At 40.4% G+C, this 24,772-nt stretch overlaps 1 protein-coding gene across 2 annotated transcripts in view; it reads right to left on the reverse strand.

Annotated features, from left to right (window-relative positions):
- The window catches only part of nedd4a (NEDD4 E3 ubiquitin protein ligase a), a 247,880-nt gene that overhangs the window by 12,775 nt on the left and 210,333 nt on the right, over nt 1-24,772 (reverse strand). For both annotated transcript variants that reach the window (XM_059952531.1, XM_059952530.1), the window contains 9 exons: nt 24,196-24,250; nt 24,003-24,061; nt 23,780-23,845; nt 9,652-9,881; nt 8,916-9,037; nt 8,687-8,757; nt 6,430-6,525; nt 1,144-1,217; nt 166-226 (listed from right to left, as the gene is read on the reverse strand). In XM_059952531.1, coding sequence (XP_059808514.1) covers nt 166-226; nt 1,144-1,217; nt 6,430-6,525; nt 8,687-8,757; nt 8,916-9,037; nt 9,652-9,881; nt 23,780-23,845; nt 24,003-24,061; nt 24,196-24,250 — 834 coding nt within the window. The remainder of the gene's footprint in view (nt 1-165; nt 227-1,143; nt 1,218-6,429; nt 6,526-8,686; nt 8,758-8,915; nt 9,038-9,651; nt 9,882-23,779; nt 23,846-24,002; nt 24,062-24,195; nt 24,251-24,772) is intronic.

The following is a 24,772-nucleotide window of genomic DNA, read 5'->3' on the forward strand; positions in this document are numbered from 1 at the left end:
TTTGGTGACAGTACAGGACATGATTTTCTTTCTAATTTGTTGTCACTCTGAAAGATTAGAATAGCAGAGATTTTCAGTACTAGTGTTAACCTTGCTAATTATCATTATAACCCAACAGACTCAAGTACAACTTATTTAAAAGTGATTTTTTTGTCCTCTTATTACCTCTTTAAAAGCATTCATTTGTTCCTGGATTCGATTGACAAACCTCCACTGCATCACAAGGCTGGAAGAAAAAGCAGTAAGTCCACAAAATGCTTCATTTACAGATCCCACACCACAGGTTTCCATAATTAGCACACAATAATTCTGTCCAATTAATTTGTTCTTCCTGGTTGTAATCTGTACTTTCTCCATCCTCTGGGTCAGAGATATACAACATGGAAACAGGCCCTTCAATCCAATTCACCCATGTCTATCTGTGCTAGCCCCAGTTGCCAGTGCTTGGCCTATAACCAACTAAACTTTTCCCATCCATCCGAAACAACTTGTAAACGCTGGAATTACACTCACCTTTACACCTTCCTCCAGTAGCTCACTTCAATATACTCACCACCTTCTGTGTGAAAATGTTGCCTCTCATGTCTCTTTTAAATCTTTCCTTTCTCACCTTTATTCTATGTCCTCTAGTTTTACACTGTCTCACCCTCAAATACTGAAAGATCCTCTTGTTCAGAAACCCCTCCAGTATCTTTCCTACCATTGAAGTCAGGCTCACCAGCCTGTAAATCCCTTGCTTGTCCTTGCAGACACTATTCTGTAAGGTTAACCTACCTAGTTAAATAAATTGTACAGTTCCAACCCAATTATCAGTTGCATCATCTTCCTAGCACGAAGTTGCCCGTATTCCAGCAATCATTGGGCATCACATGCCATCTTACTCAGAACAAGCACAGAGATAACCAATTCTAGAATGGATTAACACAAAGGTGGAAGGAGAAATTGATGGACAAGAGTTTACAATTGGAGAAAATTAAAATGAGATTCACTCTGCAGCTGCCTCATGCTCACAGCCAGCAGAACAAGCAAAACACTGATAAAGGTATTTTAAACCAGAAATTGGCATATCTAACTTTGCACATATATGAAAAAATACCTGTGCATAAATAGAGCATATAATCCCAGAAATTCCAAAACACTTACTGAATGTACTCCTTCTTGTTTTTGTTTGTAACCAAAATTTCTGATCCATTAGATTTCAGCTCATGTTGTTGGGTCTGGTGGAAGGAAAACATAATTCCAAGATTTATCCAAAACTGCAAAACCAGCAGAGGGCAATTAGGACCATTGCTGGTCCATATGTGGTACCACATGCAACACAACGAGAGCTTTCACAAGGCATGCAAGTCTTATCAAACGGTAATAGACAACAGACAATAGACAATAGGTGCAGAAGTAGACCATTCAGCCCCTCGAGTCTGCACCGCCATTCTGACATCATGGCTGATAATTCACTATCAATACCCAGTCCCTGCCTTGTCCCCATATCCCTTGATTCCCCTATCCATCAGATATCTATCTAGCTCCTTCTTGAAAGCATCCAGAGAATTGGCCCCCACTGTCTTCCGAGGCAGTGCATTCCACACCTCCACAACTCTCTGGGAGAAGAAGCTCTTCCTCAACTCTGTTTTAAATAACTGACCTCTTATTCTCAATCCATGCCCTCTGGTACTGGACTCTCCCAACATCTGGAACATATTTCCTGCCTCAATCCTTTAATTATCTTAAACATTTCAATCAGATCCCCTCTCAATCTCCTCAATTCCAGTGTGTACAAGCCCAATCTCTCCAATCTCTCTGCGTAAGACAGCCCTGCCATCCCAGGAATCAACCTAGTGAATCTACGCTGCACTTCCTCAATTGCCAGAATGTCCTTCCTTAAACCTGGAGACCAAAACTGTACACAATATTCCAGGTGTGGTCTCACCAGGGCCCTGTACAAATGCAAAAGGACATCCTTGCTCTTGTACTCAATTCCCCTTGTAACAAAGGCCAACATTCCATTTGCCCTCTTCACTGCCTGTTGCACTTGCTCATTCACCTTCATTGACTGGTGAACTAGGACTCCTAGGTCTCTTTGCATTTCTCCCTTACCTAACTCTACACCGTTCAGACAATACTCTGCCCTCTTGTTCCTGCTTCCAAAGTGGATAACTTCACATTTATTCACATTGAATGACATCTGCCCACTTATCTGATCACAGATACTTATCTGCCCACTTGCTGATATAGTTTTCAATGCCCTCATCTAAATCATTGACATAAATCGTAAAGAGCTGTGGTCCCAATACAGAGCCCTGTGGTACCCCACTAGTCACCTCCAGCCAGTCTGAGAAACACCCATTGACTGCTACCCTTTGCTTTCTATCTGCCAACCAGTTTTCTATCCATGTTGAAACCCTGCCCCCAATGCCATGAGCTCTGATTTTACTCACCAATCTCCTATGTGGCACCTTATCGAATGCCTTCTGAAAATCTAGGTACACAACATCCACTGGCTTACCCTCGTCTAACATCCTTGTTACACCCTCAAAAACCTCCAACAGATTAGTCAAGCATGATTTGCCCTTGGTAAATCCATGCTGGCTCGGCCTAATCCTATTTCTGCCATCAAGATGTGCCACTATTTCGTCCTTAATAATGGACTCAAGCATCTTCCCCACAACTGATGTTAGTTCTCCGTTTTCTCCTTCCCTCCCTTCTTGAAAAGTGGGACATTAGCCACTCTCCAATCTTCAGGAACTGATCCTGAATCTAAGGAACATTGGAAAATGATTACCAATGCATCCGCAATTTCCTGAGCCACCTCTTTTAGAACCCTCGGATGCAGACCATCTGGACCCGGGGATTTATTAGCCTTCAGTCCTACCAATCTACTCATCACAGTTTCTTTCCTAATGTCAATCTGTCTCAATTCCTCTGATATCTTATGACCCTGGCCCATCCATACATCTGGGAGATTGCTTGTGTCCTCCCTGGTGAAGACAGATCTAAAGTACGCATTAAATTCTGTTGCCATTTCCCTGTTTCCCATAACAATTTCTCCCAATTCATTCTTCAAGGGGCCAACATTGTTCTTAACTATCTTCTTTCTCTTCACATAGCTAAAAAAGCTTTTGCTATCCCCTTTTATATTCCTGGCTAGACTGAGCTCATACCTGATTTTTTCTCTCCGTATTGCTTTTTTAGTTAAGATCTGCTGTTCCTTAAAACTTTCCCAATCATCTGTATTCCCACTCATCTTAGCCCTGTCATACTTCTTTTTCTTTAATGCTATACAATCTCTGACTTCCTTTGTCAACCACTGTGGCCCCTTCCCCCTCTTTGAATCCTTCCTTCTCATTGGAATGAACTGCTTTTGCATCTTTTGTATTATTTTTGTAAGATCAGATAAGATGGTGTGCTCAATGCAGCCACTATACTAATCAGAGGTGTACTTGTTCACCCTATGTGTTTTTTTCACACTTGCAAGTCTCTGCTGGATACCAAGAACATCAAGTACTGCTGGACAATCCCATCAGTAAGTTGCACAATAGTGATGGAGCTGGACTTGTCGTGTTGTCACCTGGATTTGTTACATGCCATTGTGTGTGGTGTGAATGATTACCTTTGACATTTTTATTAGGAGCGCAAGACCTTGTTGGACCTTTGTAATGTAGTGTACTGCAAGTCTGGTTCACTGGTTCTTTGGTGAGACAGATAGCAGGGTAGCTGTGCTGACTTGGCTGTAGCGAGGACAAGATTTAAGCTGTGGACTTGCCTGTAGCAGCTGTCCAGGTGAGGAGACACTGAGATGGTGTGGGAAATCCTTTGTGGGGCATGCTAGAATCTGTATTCCAAAACTAATGAGCTGTCCTCCTTCTTCAAAGAAAGAGGCTTTCCTTCCTCCACATCAACGTTGCCCTCAACCGCATCTCTTCCATTTCATGCACGTCTACCCTCACCCCATACTCCTGCCATCCCACCATGGACAGGGTTCCTTTTGTCCTAACCCACCCCACTAACCTCCATGTCTAGCAAATCATTCTCTGTAACTTCCACCATCTCCAATGGGATCCCACCACTATGCACATCTTCCCCTCCACCCACATTCCACTTTCCACACAGATCGCTCCCTACATGACTCCCTTGTCCGTTCATCCCTCCCCACTTGTCACCCTCGTGATATTTATACTTGCAAGCAGAACAAGTGCTACACTTGCCATAATACCTCCTCCCTCACTACCATTCAGGGCCCAAACAGTCCTTCCAGATGAGGCAACACTTCAGCTGCAAGTCTATTGGAGTCATCTACTGTGTCTGGTGCTCCCAGTGTGGCCTCCTGTACATTGGTGAGACCTGACATAGATTGGGAGACCACTTCACTGTGCACCTATGCTCCGTCCGCCAGAAAAAATGGGATCTCCTGGTGGCCACCCATTTCAATTCTACTTCCCATTCCCATTCTGACACGTCAGTCTATAGCCTCCTCTACTGTCGTGATGAGGCCACACTCAGTAGCAAAACTTTATATTCCATCTGGTAGCCTCCAAACTAATGTCATGAACATAGATTTCTCAAACTTCTGGTAATTGGCCCCTTACCTCTCCATTCCTGTTTGCCTCTCTTACCTCATCTCCTTACCTGTGCTCCTAGTGCTCCTCCCCCTTCCCTTTCTTCCATGGTCTTCTGTCCTCTCCTATCTGATTCCCCCTTCTCCAGCCCTGTATTTTATTCACCAATCAACTTCCTAGCTCTTTACTTCACCCCTCCCATTTTCCCAGTTTCATCTATCACCTGCCACCTTGTACTTCTTCCTCCCTTCCCCCCCCCCCCCGCCCACCTTCTCGCTTTAACATCAACTTTTTCCCACTCCTGATGAAGGGTCTAGCCCGAAACATCAACTGTTTACTCTTTTCCATTAATGCTGCCTGGCTTGCTGAGTTCCTCCAGCATTTTGTTTGTGTTGCTTGGACTTCCGGCATCTGCAGACTTTCTCATCTTGTTTGCTGCAATATGTCTTGGGGCCTGGCTCCTCCCGTCAGCACTGACCTTCCTTGGCAGAAGAACAAGATGGACCAGGACGACATATATGCCACTCAGGGACTTGGGCTGTATTATTTTTTTTCTTTATGACTAAGTTTTTCTGAAATTGTATCTGTATGTGCTACGTGCTGTTGGTAATGTGTGTTACACTTTGTCTTTGGAGGGATGCTGTTCTGTTTGGCTATATTCATGTATAGTTTAATGATAATTAATCTTGAACTTAATGTAAAACTGAATATGACACCTCCAATGTGGCCAAAATAACTCTCTCCTTCAGTAAGATAAACCATTGTCACAATAATGCAAATTAAACACATGAAACAATTTTTACTTTCTGTAATAAACTGTAAGTTTAACTGTCTTATAATGCATTTCCCCAAGCAAATGAAAGAAATCTTAGCAGACTGATAAAACTGCATTATGTGTATTTTGTTTTAGGACAAAGTCCAGTGGAGGTTACAAAGAAATGCTAAACTTACACCTCCACGAGTAAAGTTCAACATTCTTTCAAGCAACACATCTGATGCCAGGTCCTGGTAAGGCCCACTTCTAAGAATTAATTATGTCGCTGAGTACCTTCTATCATTCATATAATCATGTTTTAAAAAGGCCATTTCATACCTGTGTCCACCAGATAGAAAAAATCTTCTGTTAATTTACCCAGTTATTTTCAAAAGGAGTAAATGATATTTAAACAATAAGGCCATTTTTTTTAAATCACCAAGGTCAAATGGTTCAGAAATTTCAATCTTCATATCTAATGGAGCATGAAGTATTATCTGTCAGCCACACCTTGATTAAAGACTTGCTGCTGGGTTAACTGGAGTACTTGTGTAACTAATAGAGGACTTTACCAATTCCCTAAGAAGGTGAAAAGGAAAGCACAAATACATTTAAGTGTTCAAAAATGTTGGGTGGTAATGTTAGCTGTATTATTTGTCAAACAACATAACAGTTGTCATGGGAGCTTTAATCCACAGTATTGTAAATACAACACTAAGACAGTTGATTACTGCAATGAAAACACTGAAGGAAGATGGTGAAATTAAAGACTGGTTCCAGTACCATCAACAAAAAGTATCATTCCAATAGGGACACTAAATATGGCATGGCTGCTACAACTTAACACAAAGGATATCAGTTTTAACTCACACTCTGCACTAACAAGATACAGAATGCAAAGTGAAAATCATTGTCCAGCTGAATATATAAATGGAGCCATTGGAGGTCGATGTAGGAGGTTAACAAAATACGAGCTGGTGCTGAATATTGCTGTACTGCACTCAAAAGATGGCTTTATTTGGGTGACAATAAATTATAAATGCAAATGGATTAAAACATCAGCAGGCCATAGTATCTGCTAGCTACAACTTACTGATAATATGCATGCATATGCATACCGACCTGACCAAACAGCTCTTCATCAACCACAAATCGAAGATCCAAATCAGTCGGATCATTTTCAAGAATCCACATCAGTGAATTGTAATACTCGCTGTCCTGAAATATTGAAAGTTAAAATTGACCATATTCATTTATAACCTCCTGTTTATAAATCTTATTGCAATAGCAAAACAGACTCAGAGGTACTGTAATCATTTCTATTTTACAAACTGCTAATGCTGGAAAAAATACAAGGGACTTTTCCCAAATTAATTCAAAATTTATACTGAGGGGAAAAACAAGTGTGCCAGCATTTAAAACTTGGTTCCATTTCATCTCCTGTGTTCCAGTTTCTAGCAGACTAATACTAGATACATAACTATTTTGATTTTTTTTTCTGGTCAAGGTTTTGACTGCTTTTATAAATCGGGTTTGTTGAATGGAACAAACTGAGCCTAACTGAGCTATATCCAATATCAGATGTGCTTGGCCACAATTAAGAGTAAAAATATAAGCCAAGGACAAAAATGGGAGAAAACCAGGATTCTGGCTAGACCCATACACATGCTGAAAAGCTGAGGTTGCTTTTAAAAGGGGTTCAGACATGGCAAGTATTTGGAAGGAATGAGATTTTGGAAGAGTGGAAGGAAATTTCTTTGCTTGAACTATAGCAGTAGGATTATTGAAAATAGCTTTCTTTTATAGCTGAAAATTTGCAGAGAAGAGGGCTGAACTGGGAATTTATGACAGATCAGCTAGGAAAGTGAAAGACCCAGTTGCTTGTTTTTTTTTTAAATGAGAAAAAGTAAAGAAATATGATAATTTAATTTTGGTATACATAATATATTGTTATGATAACAGACATTCAGAATGTACAGTACACAATCTTTTACAGAAATATATCTCAGTTCTAGCTGAAATAGCTGTACTACACGAAGCATGTCTCACTGTACAAGACAAAGCTGCTGATACACTCCCTGATTAAAAATATTTCCATGCTTCCCGACTGCCAGGAAGCAAGAGCAGAATATTTATTGGCCTATTCCCCATCCTATAAAAAGTTCCTAGAATATAGGCTCCTTTCACTTTTCAGTTGCTGCTGTAATACTAAAATAATTCCAGGTCACCGCGTCGATATCGTTTTGTGCACCTTGTTCAATTAACTTTATAAATATTCCTTTTGCTTTAGCTTTGCCTTGCAAATGTTCCTAGTGCCTCACCTAGCAGTTATTCACTTTGCTTCTGTTGCTACTACATCCACTTACTCCCCAACCTCCACATTTGTAAGTGATGTGGAAAGCGAAATTCCAAGAATACAAATGAAACTTTAAATACACAAAATAATTTTCCTTAGCTAACTTCAATATAATAAACACCTTGTCATTTATCATCTCTAATCCACCATCTGACATGAACCTGGTCACTTATTTAACTGCTATACACTCGCTTGATGTGTACAGAATGGTGTACATTGGCTGAAAAAAAAGCCCTGGAATATCCTGAAGCTACATCAATTTCATATGTTCACCAAAACATGTACAAATGTTCATGAACCTTCAATAAGCTATAACACTCCCATCTATCTAAATTTTGCAAAGATTTGCAATATGTTATGTTCTTGAGGTCTCCAGCTTATTCTCATCTTCAAGGTTTGTGGAAAATTGCATCATTTAATTAATCTGGAACACAATCTGTCAGTAAGAAATTAAGGCCACCTGCTCAAGCTAATGGAGAGGTTGTTAACAAGAGAATGATCTGGATGGACTTCATATTTCTGATGTTCTAATTTGAACAAGCAACCAGCATCACTATTAGGGTATCAGGGAAGCCTTTGTAGCTAATTTTATAGCTAAATTTTCATGTGCATTTTCTCAGGATTGTGATTAATCAGTTATTTATTTGTCGTGGGCATCACTCGGTGCTGTCTGCATTGAAATATTGGCATTTCTCAGTGCTAACAACTGAAATGTGAATGGAAGACGGTCGATCAGATGATCTTCCCAATGTGCAGTTAAAATCTGAAACACACTGCCTGAAGAGTTGGCGGAGGCAAGGATCCTCACAACATTTCGGTATCTATACAAGCACTTGGATCACCATGGCATAGAAGGCTACGGGTCAATCTCCCTAGATGGATATTTGTTGGTTGGCTCAGATAGGGAATGCGGAGGGACCTGCTTCTGTACTGTATAACTTTGTACTGTCCTTGCCTTTCATACAACACAGTAATATCAACAAATATACTGTACTCTGTTTAATTACAATATGGAAAACTTACCACTGACTCCATATCTTGCAGTGTTATTGGCTTCTGAAGCATCATCTTGTACAATGGTCTGATAAAGAATCCTATATAATAAACAAATCTCATTTTGTTTATACGATCATAGAAATATTTTATCATCTGCAATTACACAGAATTCTTATCTTTTGCGAAGGTTACAAAAATCATTTTATTTAAAAAACATTAAATAGCATTTCTAACAATGTCAGATCCATGTACCTACCATCTAACAATTTCCCATGAAACACTGCCATCCCAGCTACGCGACCTATGAACTTGAAGTAAGATACATGCTCCTCATTGCATAGTCCAGAATTTGGGTTTATCTGTAAAGTGTAATTGTCCCTATAGGAGAAAGGGAGATTACTTGATTAGGTTAGACAACTAGCAGAATGACCAGAGTTAAAATGCCACTTATGCAAAGGAATGCAATATTTATTCTACAACTATTAAAAACGGACAGAAAATGGTTCGGATCAACATTGATCCAAGAGAATGATGGTTCCCAAGCAATGGGAATGCAGACTATGCTGAGGGACTCAGGGAGAAACTGTGTAATGGTGGCTTTGTTAGACTATTGATACGTACTGGGTGGAGGTCAGTGAAGGGAAACTGACAGGAAATGTGGTGGGCTAAAGGTTGGCAAACTAATATTGGCATTTAAGAGTTTGAAATATGAATTAAATGCTGGTGGGGGTACTCAGGAAGCTGGTAAATCTGCAATTGGTATGCAATAAAAATCTAAGATACAGAACATCTCAAAAGAAGCAGTGGACAATCTGATGGCATCTTCATTAGTTCTGTTTCACAGGGACACAGGAAAAAAAATCCATTGCCTTTATACCGTAGGAATAATGCAATGCAACAACAGTGCAACAGTAGTACAACATTCCAATCATTGCAAACTTGAGCATTCTGTTATGAAAGTAGTTTTCTGAAGGTGAAAAGCAGTCACATACGTGGCAGAATATTCAAACAACCCGTAATATGGATTGAACATCTCCTTGGAAAGCAGGAAAAACCATTCCCTGGCAACACCACCATAATCCAATCCTTTCTCAGAATCAAACTCAATCCAGAGTCTGGCTTTGAGGAATTCGATTCTCTTTACAGACATTATTTTCCTGTAAGAGTCTTCCAAGATTGTGTTCCGTCGTAACTTCATTTCAAATCGATTTGGACCATCAGTCTGCAAAGCAAAACAAAAGTTTAAGGATGCTATTTTGCTTACAATTTAATGATTTGATTTTGATTAATGTTCGTACAGGCAGAAACAGAGAAGAATCACTAAATGGTACATAATTCTATCTACTTAACACTGCCTCATTAAAGCAGCCCAGACATTCTCTCTTCTCCCCTCTTCCATTGGACAGAAGATACGAAGCATATATCACCAGGGTCAAAGACAGCTTCTGCACTTTATTCTGTATTGTTACTGTTTTATCTTGTTCTACCGAAATACATTGATCTGTATGAATAGTATTAAAGAGCAGCTTTTCACTGTACAAGAATAAACCATTTCCAATTTTACACACAGAGTATCACACAAATACACGATCAGGACAGGTGTCATTGAATCAGCTCTCCTCCACACCCTGTAACTGAAGTTCTCTAATTCAGGCAACATCCTGGTGGATTTCTGCTGCACTCTTCCATTGCAATTATACCTTTCCTATATCATGCTGACCAGAACTGCGTACCACAATTCAAATGCAGTCTAACCGGTGTTGTAAAACAACAAAAGTTGTAAAATAATGTCCCAACTTTTATATTCTGTGCCATGATCTATAAAGGAAAGCATGCTATATGAATTCTACAGCAATCTATCTACAGGTATCTGTGATAGGGAACTCCACGGTTCCTGTCCATTAGATTCTATCATTTACTGCATATGTCCTAATTGTATTTGACTTTACAAAATACATCACCTTATACCCCCGTCCCATGATCCTTTCCCTTCTCCAGCTCTGTATCCCTTTTGCCAATCACCTTTCCAGCTCTCAGCTTCACCCCACCCCTCCGGTCTTCTCCTATCATTTCACATTTCCCCCTCCCCCTCCTACTTTCAAATCTCTTACTATCTTTCCTTTCAGTTAGTCCTGACGAAGGGTCTCGGCCCAAAACGTTGACAGTGCTTCTTCCTATAGATGCTGCCTGGCCTGCTGCGTTCCACAAGCATTTTGTGTGTGTTGCTTGGATATCCAGCATCTGCAGATTTCCTTGTGTTCACCTTATACTTGCCGGGATTAATTGAATCAGCCGATATTCCGTCCAACCATCTAACTATATCCTACTGTAGTTTTCGACAACCTTACTTGATAATTCTCAACACCAAAAACATTTGAGCTATCAACAAAATTACTAATCATACCATTTGCATACATACCCAAGTTATAAACAAACACAAGTGTGGCAGCTCAGATTCTCATGGTACATATTGTCTATAGACTTCCAATAGAAAAACATCCTACCACCACTACTTAATGCTTCCTCTTACCAAGGCAACTTTAGATACAACGAGCCACCTCATCTTGGATCCCATGTGCCTTTACCTTATGAACCAGCCTATCTTCTAAGTCCTTGTCCAATACATTACTGGAGTACTTCAAGGCATAATTGATTACTCTCCCTTCATTAACTTTCTTAATTACCTTCTCAAAATACTCAATCAAATTTATGAGACAGTATGTTCTCCACACAAAGCCTCACGGACCATCTCAGATCAGTCCAACCGTACATTAATCCTATCCCTTCAGGTATTGTCAAATAATTTCTCTACCATTGACACAAGTATCTTACTGGCTTGTAGTCACCTGTACATCCCTCCTGTGCTTCTTAAATAAAGGAACATTAGCTACCCTCCATCTTTCTGTACATCAGCTATGGCTAATGAAGATACAAAAATCTGATTCAGCTCTCTAGCGATCTCCTCCCCCATTTGGCCCCATGTGTCTCATACATCTAACACTTCCTCCTCCTTAATTCTGACCTGCTCCAAATTAGTTATGTGCCCCCTTCTTGAATTCACATGTCTCTTGTCCCTCTTGCTGGTGAATACAGATGAAAAGTATTTCCTTTGGAGGTCACCCGCATCACCTGGCTCTGTACACAGAGGAACTAAAGGGTTAATGGGGCCCCAATCTTTCCCTGGCTGCACACTGGGTCCTGAGATTCTCCTTCTTATTTGCCAAGGATGTTCCATGGCCCTGTTTTACCCTATTAACTGTTTTAAGTTCTTTTCTACACATTATATTCCTCAAAAGACTCTCTCAATCTCAATCACCTTTTTTTTTATTTAACCTGTAATTTTCTTCAGCATCCAAGGTGGACTATTCTTGCCATCTTTTCCTTTCACACTTTTCTGATTACACTGGCCATGAACTTTTATCAACTCACTTTTGAAAAATTTGTCAAGCTGCTGCTTCATCTGTAAGCATCTGTTCCCAGGTCCTCCCATTAGTCTTCCTCGCAGTTCAAGAACTTAACTTTTCATAATTACCTTGAAACTAATGTTACGTACTCGTGACACATGACAGTGGAGCCCTTGTCATGTGACTGGGGTTGAAGCTGTACTGGACTTGAGGTGATGGTCTTGTGATGGTGGTGACGTCATTTTCCCACCAGTAGAGATCATGTGACAGGTTTTTTTTTACAGGTTATAAAAGGTAGACCCCACCCTGTGAGGAGGGGCAGTTCGTGGCTGGATTTGTCAGGTTGACTTCCTGCCACTGCGTGTTTTAAGTGATGACGCAGTTTAGTTGAAGGATGAAGTTTTTATTTAATGCTAAAGTTTAAAAGGTCATTGCCAGCAGGTTCTTTACGATTCTGCTAGTTCGAGAAAATTAGTGGAGAGTGAAGATTGGAAGTTCGGAAGTTAAAGATCGAGGAGAATCGCTTTCTACAGTGAAACGGGGGTGACCTTTGTTTGATCCTTATTTGGAAGGATTTCGTCGACTATCTTCGTGTTAATCCCTGGGTTTACCAGAAAGGATTGAGGATAGTGAGGAAGGAAAGGTCAGTGCCTTTAAGCCGTTCTGTTTTGTAAATTCTTCGTGGGAAGTTCGACGTCGGGGATCGAAGCCAAGCGACGTGAAAGAGAACCTAAATCATCTTATAAAGTCTCTCCTTTTAAATGGACCGTGAGCATATCGAACTTTTGGCAATACCACTTTAAAGAACTGTTTTTGGCAATACCACTTTTAAGAACTGTTTTTGGCAATACCACTTTTAAGAACTGTTTTTGGCAATGCCACTTTTAAGAACTGTTTTTGCAATATCACTTTAAGAACTGTTTGGGCTGCCACTCAGCAGCTGTTTCCGGTTACGGTAGTGTTTGTTTACTTTTGGGGGGGGGGGGGTTTGTTTTCGGTATTTAATAAACGTGTTGTTTGTTATAAGAAACCCTTGCCGAACTCGTATATTTATTGTTGCCTGAATATGTAACATTAAATATGGGGTCTGCGTCTGGATTGAATCATTTGAGATTAAATGCTTGCTGACTTTTAAATTGGTGTTTTGGAAACAGGGATTACTCGGTTCTTTTGTTTGGCTTGTTGTGGTATTCGGCAGCAATGAATATTGATGTGTTTCTGGCTTCACCAGCTGCGGAGGTGTTGGCGAAGGCGAAAAAGACTGAGGTGTTTGAGATAGCTAGTAGATTGCGCCTTAAAGGTATTTTGCAGACTACATCTAAGGCTGTAATACAGAGAAAAATCACGTCACACTATGTGGTCTCGGGTGTTTTTGATGAATCGATTTTAGAGTCGTTTCCAGTAAGTAATCTGGAGATGCAGTTGCAAATCGAACAAATGAAATTGGAGAGGTGTAAATTGGAGGCGGAACAAAAGCAGAGAGAATTTGCTTATGCAATGGAGGAATTAAGGTCTAGAAATCAGTCTTCTGGTTCTAAAAAAACGTTTGTTGCTAGTCAAGAAATTAAATTGGTCCCTCCATTTAGTGAAACAGAAGTGGAAAGGTATTTTCAACATTTTGAAACTATTGCTCGGATGTCAGAGTGGCCGAAAGATAAATGGTCAGTGTTGTTACAGAGTGTAATTAAGGGCAAAGCACAACAAGTTTACACAGCTTTAACAGCTGAGCAAGCACTTGATTATGATATTGTAAAGAGGCATATCTTAAACGCATATGAGTTAGTCCCAGAAGCATATAGGGAAAGATTCAGAAGTTTGAAAAAGTCTGTGGAAAAAACTTATGTGGAATTTGCCTATGATAAAGCTATGTGTTTTGAGAGATGGGTTTCTTCTAAAAATGTAAATGAGGACTATGATACATTGAGAGAGCTGATTTTAATGGAGGAATTTAAAAGAAGCATTCCTGTTGAAGTAAGGACTTACTTAAATGAGAAGGATACTGATAAATTGCAGGACTGTGCTAGATTAGCTGATGAGTATGTTTTAATCCATAAGAATAAATTTCCTCAGGGCAGAAATTTTAAGAGGAAAAATAACATGGAGACTCCACGTAAGTCTGAAATTAAATCAGAGGTTAATAAGAAAGTTGATGAGAAAGGAAAGCCTGTGAAGGAAAGACAGTTTGGTCTTACTTGTAACTATTGTAAGAAGCCTGGTCATGTAATAGCTAACTGTTTCAAATTGAAAAAGAAAGAGAAGGAAGCAGTTCCAGATGCTTGTGTGCACCTGTAAAGTTACAGGGTTTGATAAACACAAATGAGGCTTTGTTAGAGTCTGACCAAGTTAAAAAGGGATATGATCATTTTATAACTGAAGGGTTTGTATCCTCGGAAGACAGTGGGGGCCAATTCTCTGGATGCTTTCAAGAAGGAGCTAGATAGATATCTGATGGATAGGGGAATCAAGGGATATGGGGACAAGGCAGGGACTGGGTATTGATAGTGAATAATCAGCCATGATGTCAGAATGGCGGTGCAGACTCGAGGGGCCGAATGGTCTACCTCTGCACCTATTGTCTATTGTCTAACACAATCTACAATAACTTTAGAAAATGGTTCACCAAATGCTGGGATAGGTTGTAATGGAGCTACTGGTGTAACCTGATTTGGTTTACCCACAATTTGACAAATATGGTGCCAATAAAAATCCTTAGGGATACTGGTGCTTCTCAGTCACTGATGTTAGACAGTGTGTTGAAGTTTAATGAAGAGTCTGATACCGGTGAGGTAAATTACATAAGAGATGTTGGAAGTGATTTTATGCCTGTACATTTACATAAAGTAAACTTAAAGTCAGGGTTAGTTACAGGATTTGTTAAAGTAGGATTACAGCATAGCTTACCTGTGAAGGGTATTTCTTTATTGTAAGGTAATGACTTGGCAGGTGGACAAGTTTTTCCTGAAGTGCATTTGACAATAGAGTCAGAGGAACCAGAGTTGAATTCTAACACAGATTCTTCCTGTGTTGTGACTAGAGCTATGGCTAAAAAGATTGATGCGCAGAATGAGGTTGTTACTCAGGACTGTTCAACTCAGGATTCGAGTTTTGAGGATGTGTCAGAGACTTTCTTATCTTCGTTGTTTGAACAAGTTTCTGGGAGTAAGTCTGACTATAAAGATTTATCTTTGTCTCGAAAGGAGATGAAAGCAGAGCAGAATAGAGACTCTGAGATTATAAAATTAAAAGAGCAGGTTTTACTAGATAGTGAAATTGATAAGGTGCCAGTAGGATATTACTTGGAAAAAGGAGTGTTGATGAGGAAGTGGAGATCACCTACAATTCCTGCAAGTGAGGATTGGAATGTTGTTTACCAGGTAGTTGTTCCGAAAGTTTATCGAAATGAGATTTTGACTTTAGCTCATAGTGTGCCTTTAGGTGGACATCAAGGGGTAAGGAAAACTGTGGACAAGATTTTAAAACATTTTTACTGGCCTGGTCTAAGAAAAGATGTGGCGATGTTTTGTAAAACGTGCCATATTTGTCAAATTGTGGGTAAACCAAATCAGGTTACACCAGTAGCTCCATTACAACCTATCCCAGCATTTGGTGAACCATTTTCTAAAGTTATTGTAGATTGTGTTAGACAATAGACAATAGGTGCAGAAGTAGACCATTCGGCCCCTCGAGTCTGCACCGCCATTCTGACATCATGGCTGATCATTCACTATCAATACCCAGTCCCTGCCTTGTCCCCATATCCCTTGATTCCCCTATCCATCAGATATCTATCTAGCTCCTTCTTGAAAGCATCCAGAGAATTGGCCCCCACTGTCTTCCGAGGCAGTGCATTCCACACCTCCACAACTCTCTGGGAGAAGAAGCTCTTCCTCAACTCTGTTTTAAATAACTGACCTCTTATTCTCAATCCATGCCCTCTGGTACTGGACTCTCCCAACATCTGGAACATATTTCCTGCCTCAATCCTTTAATTATCTTAAACATTTCAATCAGATCCCCTCTCAATCTCCTCAATTCCAGTGTGTACAAGCCCAATCTCTCCAATCTCTCTGCGTAAGACAGCCCTGCCATCCCAGGAATCAACCTAGTGAATCTACGCTGCACTTCCTCAATTGCCAGAATGTCCTTCCTTAAACCTGGAGACCAAAACTGTACACAATATTCCAGGTGTGGTCTCACCAGGGCCCTGTACAAATGCAAAAGGACATCCTTGCTCTTGTACTCAATTCCCCTTGTAACAAAGGCCAACATTCCATTTGCCCTCTTCACTGCCTGTTGCACTTGCTCATTCACCTTCATTGACTGGTGAACTAGGACTCCTAGGTCTCTTTGCATTTCTCCCTTACCTAACTCTACACCGTTCAGACAATACTCTGCCCTCTTGTTCCTGCTTCCAAAGTGGATAACTTCACATTTATTCACATTGAATGACATCTGCCCACTTATCTGATCACAGATACTTATCTGCCCACTCACCCAGCCTATCCAAGTCTCCCTGTATTCTCCTAACGTCCTCTTCGCATGTCACACTGCAAACCAGTTTAGTATTGTCAGCAAACTTGCTGATATAGTTTTCAATGCCCTCATCTAAATCATTGACATAAATCGTAAAGAGCTGTGGTCCCAATACAGAGCCCTGTGGTACCCCACTAGTCACCTCCAGCCAGTCCGAGAAACACCCATTGACTGCTACCCTTTGCTTTCTATCTGCCAACCAGTTTTCTATCCATGTTGAAACCCTGCCCCCAATGCCATGAGCTCTGATTTTACTCACCAATCTCCTATGTGGCACCTTATCGAATGCCTTCTGAAAATCTAGGTACACAACATCCACTGGCTTACCCTCGTCTAACATCCTTGTTACACCCTCAAAAACCTCCAACAGATTAGTCAAGCATGATTTGCCCTTGGTAAATCCATGCTGGCTCGGCCTAATCCTATTTCTGCCATCAAGATGTGCCACTATTTCGTCCTTAATAATGGACTCAAGCATCTTCCCCACAACTGATGTTAGTTCTCCGTTTTCTCCTTCCCTCCCTTCTTGAAAAATGGGATAACATTAGCCACTCTTCAATCTTCAGGAACTGATCCTGAATCTAAGGAACATTGGAAAATGATTACCAATGCATCCGCAATTTCCTGAGCCACCTCTTTTAGAACCCTCGGATGCAGACCATCTGGACCCGGGGATTTATTAGCCTTCAGTCCTATCAGTCTACTCATCACAGTTTCTTTCCTAATGTCAGTCTGTTTCAATTCCTCTGATATCTTATGACCCTGGCCCATCCATACATCTGGGAGACTGCTTGTGTCCTCCCTGGTGAAGACAGATCTAAAGTACGCATTAAATTCTGTTGCCATTTCCCTGTTTCCCATAACAATTTCTCCCAATTCATTCTTCAAGGGGCCAACATTGTTCTTAACTATCTTCTTTCTCTTCACATAGCTAAAAAAGCTTTTGCTATCCCCTTTTATATTCCTGGCTAGACTGAGCTCATACCTGATTTTTTCTCTCCGTATTGCTTTTTTAGTTAAGATCTGCTGTTCCTTAAAACTTTCCCAATCATCTGTATTCCCACTCATCTTAGCCCTGTCATACTTCTTTTTCTTTAATGCTATACAATCTCTGACTTCCTTTGTCAACCACTGTGGCCCCTTCCCCCTCTTTGAATCCTTCCTTCTCATTGGAATGAACTGCTTTTGCATCTTTTGTATTATCCCCAAGAATATCCGCCACTGCTGATCCACTGTCTTTCCTGCCAGGGCATCTGCCCATTTAACTTTGGCCAGCTCTTCCCTCATGGCTCCGTAGTCTCCTTTATTTAATTGCAACACTGACACCTCTGATCTGCCCCTATCCCTCTCAAATTGTAGATAAAAACTTATCATGTTATGATCACTACTTCCTAATGGCTCCTTTACTTCAAGATCACTTATCAATTCCTGTTCATTACACATCACCAAGTCCAAAATAGCCTCGTTCCTGGTTGGCTCAAGCACAAGCTGTTCCAAAAATACATCCCTTAGACACTCCACAAACTCCCTAACCTGGGGTCCAGCACCTACCTGATTCTCCCAGTTCACCTGCATGTTGAAATCTCCCATAACGACTGCATTACCTTTAGCACATGCCAATGTTAACTCCCTAATCAACTTGTACCCAATATCCACGCTACTGTTTGGGGGCCTGTACACAACACCCATTAGGGTCTTTTTACCCTTACTGTTTCTCAGCTCAATCCACACAGACTCTACTTCCCCTGTTCCCAAGTCACTTCTTGCTAAGGACTGAATCTCATTCCTCACCAACAGGGTCACCCCACCCCCTCTTCCCATATTTCTGTCTCTACCATAGCACGTATACCCTGGTACACTCAATTTCCAGGCCTGATCCCCATGCAGCCATGTCTCCGTTATCCCAACAATATCGTAGTTCCCCATTTTCATCTGAGCTTCAAGCTCATCTGTCTTATTTCTGACACTATGCGCATTCAAGTATAGAACTCTTAGCCCATTCCTCCTCTCTTTGCTTAAAACACTGTCTACTGTACCTAACCCAGCTCCTTGAACTTCCATCGGGCTAATTGCACCCTGAATTGGTGTTGGTCCATTACCAAAGACAAAAACTGGTTATCAGTATTTGTTGACTATCATGTGTACTTCGTCTAGGTTTCCAGAGGCAGTACCACTTAGGAATATAAAAGCTAAGACTGTGACAAAGGCCCTTATAAATTTTTTTTACTTATTTTGGATTACCTAAGGAGATACAAACTGATCAAGGCAGTAATTTTATGTCTGGATTGTTTGAACAGATAGTTTATAAATTGGGAGCTAAGCAAATCACTTCGTCTGCATACCATCCAGAATCGCAGGGTGCCTTGGAGAGGTTTCATTCTACCCTCAAGAATATGATTAGGACATTTTGTGTGGAAAATGAAAGTGACTGGAATGAGGGTATAAACTTACTTTTATTTGCAGTAAGGGAATCAGTACAGGAATCTTTAGGTTTTAGTCCATTTGAACTTGTATTTGGGCATAGAGTTAGAGGACCTTTAGCTTTATTGAAAGAACAGTGGATTAGTAAGGAAGTACACACTAATTTGTTGGACTATGTTTTGAAATTTAAGGACAGGTTACATAAAGCTTGTAGCTTAGCTAAGGAAAATTTAAAGTTGGCTCAGGAGAAAATGAAGACTTGGTATGATAAAGAAGCTAGGATGAGGATGTTTAAGCCTGGAGATAAGGTGTTGGTTCTTTTCCCAGTGCAGACAAATCCTTTACAAGCTAGATTTCATGGTCCTTATGAAATTGTGTCTAAAATCAATGATGTGGATTACGTGGTTAAAAACTCCAGATCGTAGAAGGTCAACACAACTTTGCCATGTAAATATGTTGAAACCATATTTTGAGAAACAATCTGATACTGTGACTGTTGTGGTTAGTGAGAATGAGTTTGATTTAACTAGGAACATGATAGATGATTCATCTGACTTTCATTCTAAATCCACCATTGTTTCTGTTAGGTTACCAAATTCAACCATTCTGGAAAATATTGATGAAAAATTAGCACATTTACAGTTAGAGCAGAGACAACAGATGAAGGAGTTGATTTTTAAATATACGGAGTTGTTTCCAGATGTTCCGAGAAGGGCTACTATAGCTTCACATGATGTAGATGTTGGGGATGCCAAACCTATTAAACAACATCCATATAGGATGAACATGGAAAAATGTGAACTTGCTGAAAAAGAAATTGAATATATGTTAGAGAATAATATCATTAGACATTCTAACTCGAATTGGAGTTCGCCATGTGTTATGGTGCCAAAGCCAGATGGTAGTATTAGGTTTTGTACGGATTATAGGAAGGTGAATGCTGTAACGAAAACAGATGCATATCCAATTCCTAGAGTAGATGATTGTGTAGATAAAGTTGGAAAAGCAAAGTTCCTTACAAAGATTGATTTATTGAAAGGGTATTGGTGTGTTCCATTAACGGACAGAGGTAGAGAGATTTCTGCATTTGTAACTCCATCTGGGTTATATGAGTATAATGTTCTTCCATTTGGGATGAAGAATGCCCCAGGTACTTTCCAGAGGATGATTAACTTTATGATTCAGGGATTGAAAGATACTGATGCTTATATTGATGATTTAGTGACAGGAAATGATACTTGGGGAGCACACATTATTGCGATGGAGAAATTGTTTGAAAGGCTTTCAAAAGCTAACTTAACTATTAATTTAGCTCAGAGTGAATTTGGACATGCCACTGTGACTTACCTTGGTTATGTTGTGGGTCAAGGTAAGGTAGCTCCTGTTCAGGCAAAAGTTCAGGCAATTTTAGAGATTCCCACTCCAACGGGGAAAAAACTCTCAGAAGGTTTTTGGGAATGGTAGGATATTATCGGAAATTTTGTAAGAATTTTGCTAATGTTGCCCTTCCATTAACTAACCTTCTGCAGAAGAATGAGAAGTTTGTATGGACGGTGCCTTGTCAAGAAGCATTTGAAAAATTGAAAACAATGATATGTCAACAACCTGTGCTTAAGGCACCTGACTTTGGAAAACCTTTTTCATTGGCTGTGGATGCTAGTGATGAGGCTGCAGGAGCAGTATTAATGCAAAGGAATGAGGGTGATGAGGTTGATCATCCAGTAGCTTACTTTTCTAAGAAATTTAATAAGCATCAAAGAAATTATTCGACAATAGAGAAAGAATAGTTATCTCTTGTTTTAGCTTTGGAATATTTTGAGGTATATGTTAGTACAACTCAAAAACCACTTATTGTTTACACTGATCATAATCCGTTAGTTTTTCTGAGCAAGATGAAAAACAAAAACAGAAGATTATTAAATTGGAGTTTGATGTTACAAGAGTACAATATTGTGATGACTCATATTAAAGGTAAAGATAATGTGGTTGCTGATTGTCTATCTCGATGTTGAATGTACACTGTAATTTTTTTTATGGAGTGTTTTTTTTCAATTGTAACACTCCTACTGTATTGTAGGAGTATAAGCTGTTATATGATGGTGTTGTGTATTGTATATGTTATAAAATTTATACCTTTGTTTTTCTTGTAAGCAATTGTTAAAAATTTTTGTTCTTGTCAGACCAAAAATGTTTTTTTGGAGGGAGGTGTTACGTACTCGTGACACATGACAGTGGAGCCCTTGTCACGTGACTGGGGTTGAAGCTGTACTGGACTTGAGGTGATGGTCTTGTGATGGTGGTGATGTCATTTTCCCGCCAGTAGAGATCATGTGATGGGTTTTTTTTTAACAAGTTATAAAAGGTAGACCCCACCCTGTGAGGAGCGGCAGTTCGTGGCTGGATTTGCCAGGTTGACTTCATGCCACTGCGTGTTTTAAGTGATGACGCAGTTTAATTGAAGGATGAAGTTTTTATTTAATGCTAAAGTTTAAAAGGTCATTGCCAGCAGGTTCTTTACAATTCTGCTAGTTCGAGAAAATTAGTGGAGAGTGAAGATTGGAAGTTCGGAAGCTAAAGATTGAGGAGAATCGCTTTCTACGGTGAAACGGGGGCGACCTTTGTTTGATCCTTATTTGGAAGGATTTCGTTGACTATCTTCGTGTTAATCCCTGGGTTTACCAGAAAGGATTGAGGATAGTGAGGAAGGAAAGGTCAGTGCCTTTAAGCCGTTCTGTTTAGTAAATTCTTCGTGGGAAGTTCGACGTCGGGGATCGAAGCCAAGCGACGTGAAAGAGAACCTAAATCATCTTATAAAGTCTCTCCTTTTAAATGGACCGTGAGCATATCGAACTTTTGGCAATACCACTTTAAAGAACTGTTTTTGCAATACCACTTTAAAGAACTGTTTTTGCAATATCGCTTTAAGAACTGTTTTAAGCTGCCGCACCGCAGCTGTTTCCGGTTACGGTAGTGTTTGTTTACTTTTGGGGGGTTTGTTTTCGGTGTTTAATAAAAGTGTTGTTTGTTATAAGAAACCCTTGCCGAACTCATATATTTATTGTTGCCTGAATACGTAACACTAATAACTATGGCAGTTCTTCCCAAAATATTTGCCCAGTTTACCACCTGCCTAGTTTCAATGACAAATATAAGGACCGGTACTATGCTTTCTCTAGTGGGACAATTTACATTTTGTCTCAAGATGGACTGATCAAACTCCACCTCATCCAAGCCCCTTGACCTATGGCAATCCAGGTCAATAATGTTAAAGTTAAAACCCCCTATCATTAAAACACTGTTGATTCTTTCAGTGATTTGGTTTTATATCTGTTCCTCTAATTCACACTTTCTATAGGGAAACTGATAGTATAACCCCAATAAGTTGTTTGCTTCTCTCTTATTCCTAAACTCTACCCATATAATCTCATTGGATCATCCCTGAATATATCTCCTCCCAGTACTGCCACGCTGTTCTCCCTAATCCGTAACTCAACTCCCACCTCTTCTGCATTTTCCCTTGTCACATTGGAAACTTCTAAAGTCCTGAATGTTAAGCTGCAGCTCCTGCCCTTCCCGCAATCATATTTCTGTGATTACACTAATATAATTCCACATGCCAATCCACACTCTCAGCTCATCCTATTTGCCAATGAGGTTCCTTAGGTTAAAGTAAATGCAGTTGAGCCAACCTGCCTTTCTCTGCCCTGCCCACTGGACAATTTAACCTCGACATTGTTCTTCCTTGATGCTGCACTGGGATTGTGCTTCCCAATCCCTCTGCCAAATTACCCTCCTGAGTAACCTGGGCAAACCTCCTTGCAAGGATTTTAATCTCTCTCCAGTGAGGGTAAAACATGCTCTTCATGTACAGATCCCATCTAAACCAGAAGGTTCAATAGGCTCAACAGGTACATTTAATGTCAGAGAAATGTACACAATTTACATCCTGAAATTCTCTTTCTTCGCAAACATCCATGAAAAACAGAGGAGTGCCCCAAAGAATGAATGACAGTTAAACGTTAGAACCCCAAAGCACCAGCCCCCAGCTCCCCGCTCCACCAGCGAGAAAGCATCGACGGCCTCTGCCAAGCACTCAGGCATGCAGCAAAACATTAACAAAGACACAGACTTGCAGTATGCCAAAGACTACTCATTCACCCAGTAATTCGACATACCACGGGCTCTCTCTCTCTCTCCCTAATATGGGGAAAAGAGATGGCCCCATTTCACAGTGAGAGGGGAGACATAACAGATAACTCACTGATTTATGATGTTAAAAATCTATTGTGTTGCTTTTTCTGAGCACTGTGCACAGAGAGCTCAGGTCTCTGGACATACAGACAGCTGCTCCCAACGTTTTATATTCTCCTGCAACGCCTCAGTCGTGGCACCGGCCTTGAATCAGCCCGTCTCCAGAGCCATGAAGATCTGGCACCCTGAAGGCATGCTCGTCTTCCAGTCCTCATCCTTGGGATACAAGGATGCCCAAAGATCCAAGTACCTCAAGTCCTTTCTCCTGCACTAATCACAATTCACCTCTCCTATTTCTATCCTCAACCATCATGTGGTACAGGGAGTAATTCTAAGATCATGGCCCTACAGTGCAAATATTTTCCTCTTACATCTCATCATTATACTGGCCCTTATATTTCAGTTATTGACAACTTATTTAATATTTATGTATCTGTGCTATCAACACTGGAAATTAATCCAGTGGTACCATGGAGGAAAATATTCCCCGTTGTCTGATTCTATTGCTCACCGGCTTCTGCAGCTTTTTCCTGAAGTAATCATACTTCTGTTTGTAATCTCTTGAGTAAGGCACAGCCTATAATTCAAAACGAGATAAAGATCACCATTTGTATCAATAACATCTTCATATACTATTTCATCACAGTCCTCAAAACACTGTAACATGGTTCTTCCAAGGCTAAATACAAAGACAGAAATGAAAATTCATCTTCCGATTGCAGATATTTACTCACAGGTCCAGTAATGGCTACATTCTGGAAACGAGGGTCCTCCCACTGGGTAGCTTTGGTATCTGTCCAAAAACAATTGACATGTTTCCTATATTTATGGCTATGAAACCCAATGTAGGGAACAGAAACAGGTAATGTTTATAATTGAGGAGATTCTAATAAAATTGTTCCTGGCTGTATAAAATGTGATACTCACTGTGGTCTATGTAGAAAATTCGACCGTCGGAGTGGACACGTTCCTCCCAACCAGGCTGTAATAAAAAGGTAATTTTTAAAAAGCAGCTTTGAGACAAAACTTCTAAATTTTTCTCTCATTTATTTATTTCTCACAACCTGGGCATATATTTCCCATTCCTGGTTCTTCAATGGCTGCACACCTATCGGTGAAAGTACTCCAAGAGGAGGAAGTCCCAGGATTTGGTCAAAGAGGGATCAGAGGAATTTCTGAAGGAGGTTGGTGCATAACTTGGAGAGAAAAACAGTTGCTGGTATTTTTGGCACTTCCTGCTCGTCTTTCTTGGTGGTGGAGGCTGCAGGTTTTGGAGGCACTATCACAGTAGCCTAGGTGAGTAACTCCAGTGCAGGTTGTAGGAAGTACTGGTGCTGGTGGGCATGAATGATTAGGATGGTGGATGGGTATCAGTGAGTGCCTTCAAATTGGAGCTGTGCTCAGCCAGCTGGAAGCTATTCCATTATATTCCTGACCTTGTCTCTTACAGATGGCTGAAAGGCTTTGGACTGCGAGGAGGTGAATCACTTGCTGCAGGGCACCC

Source organism: Hypanus sabinus, chromosome 28, assembly GCF_030144855.1.
Source record: "Hypanus sabinus isolate sHypSab1 chromosome 28, sHypSab1.hap1, whole genome shotgun sequence".
Classification (NCBI taxonomy): Eukaryota; Metazoa; Chordata; class Chondrichthyes; order Myliobatiformes; family Dasyatidae; genus Hypanus; species Hypanus sabinus.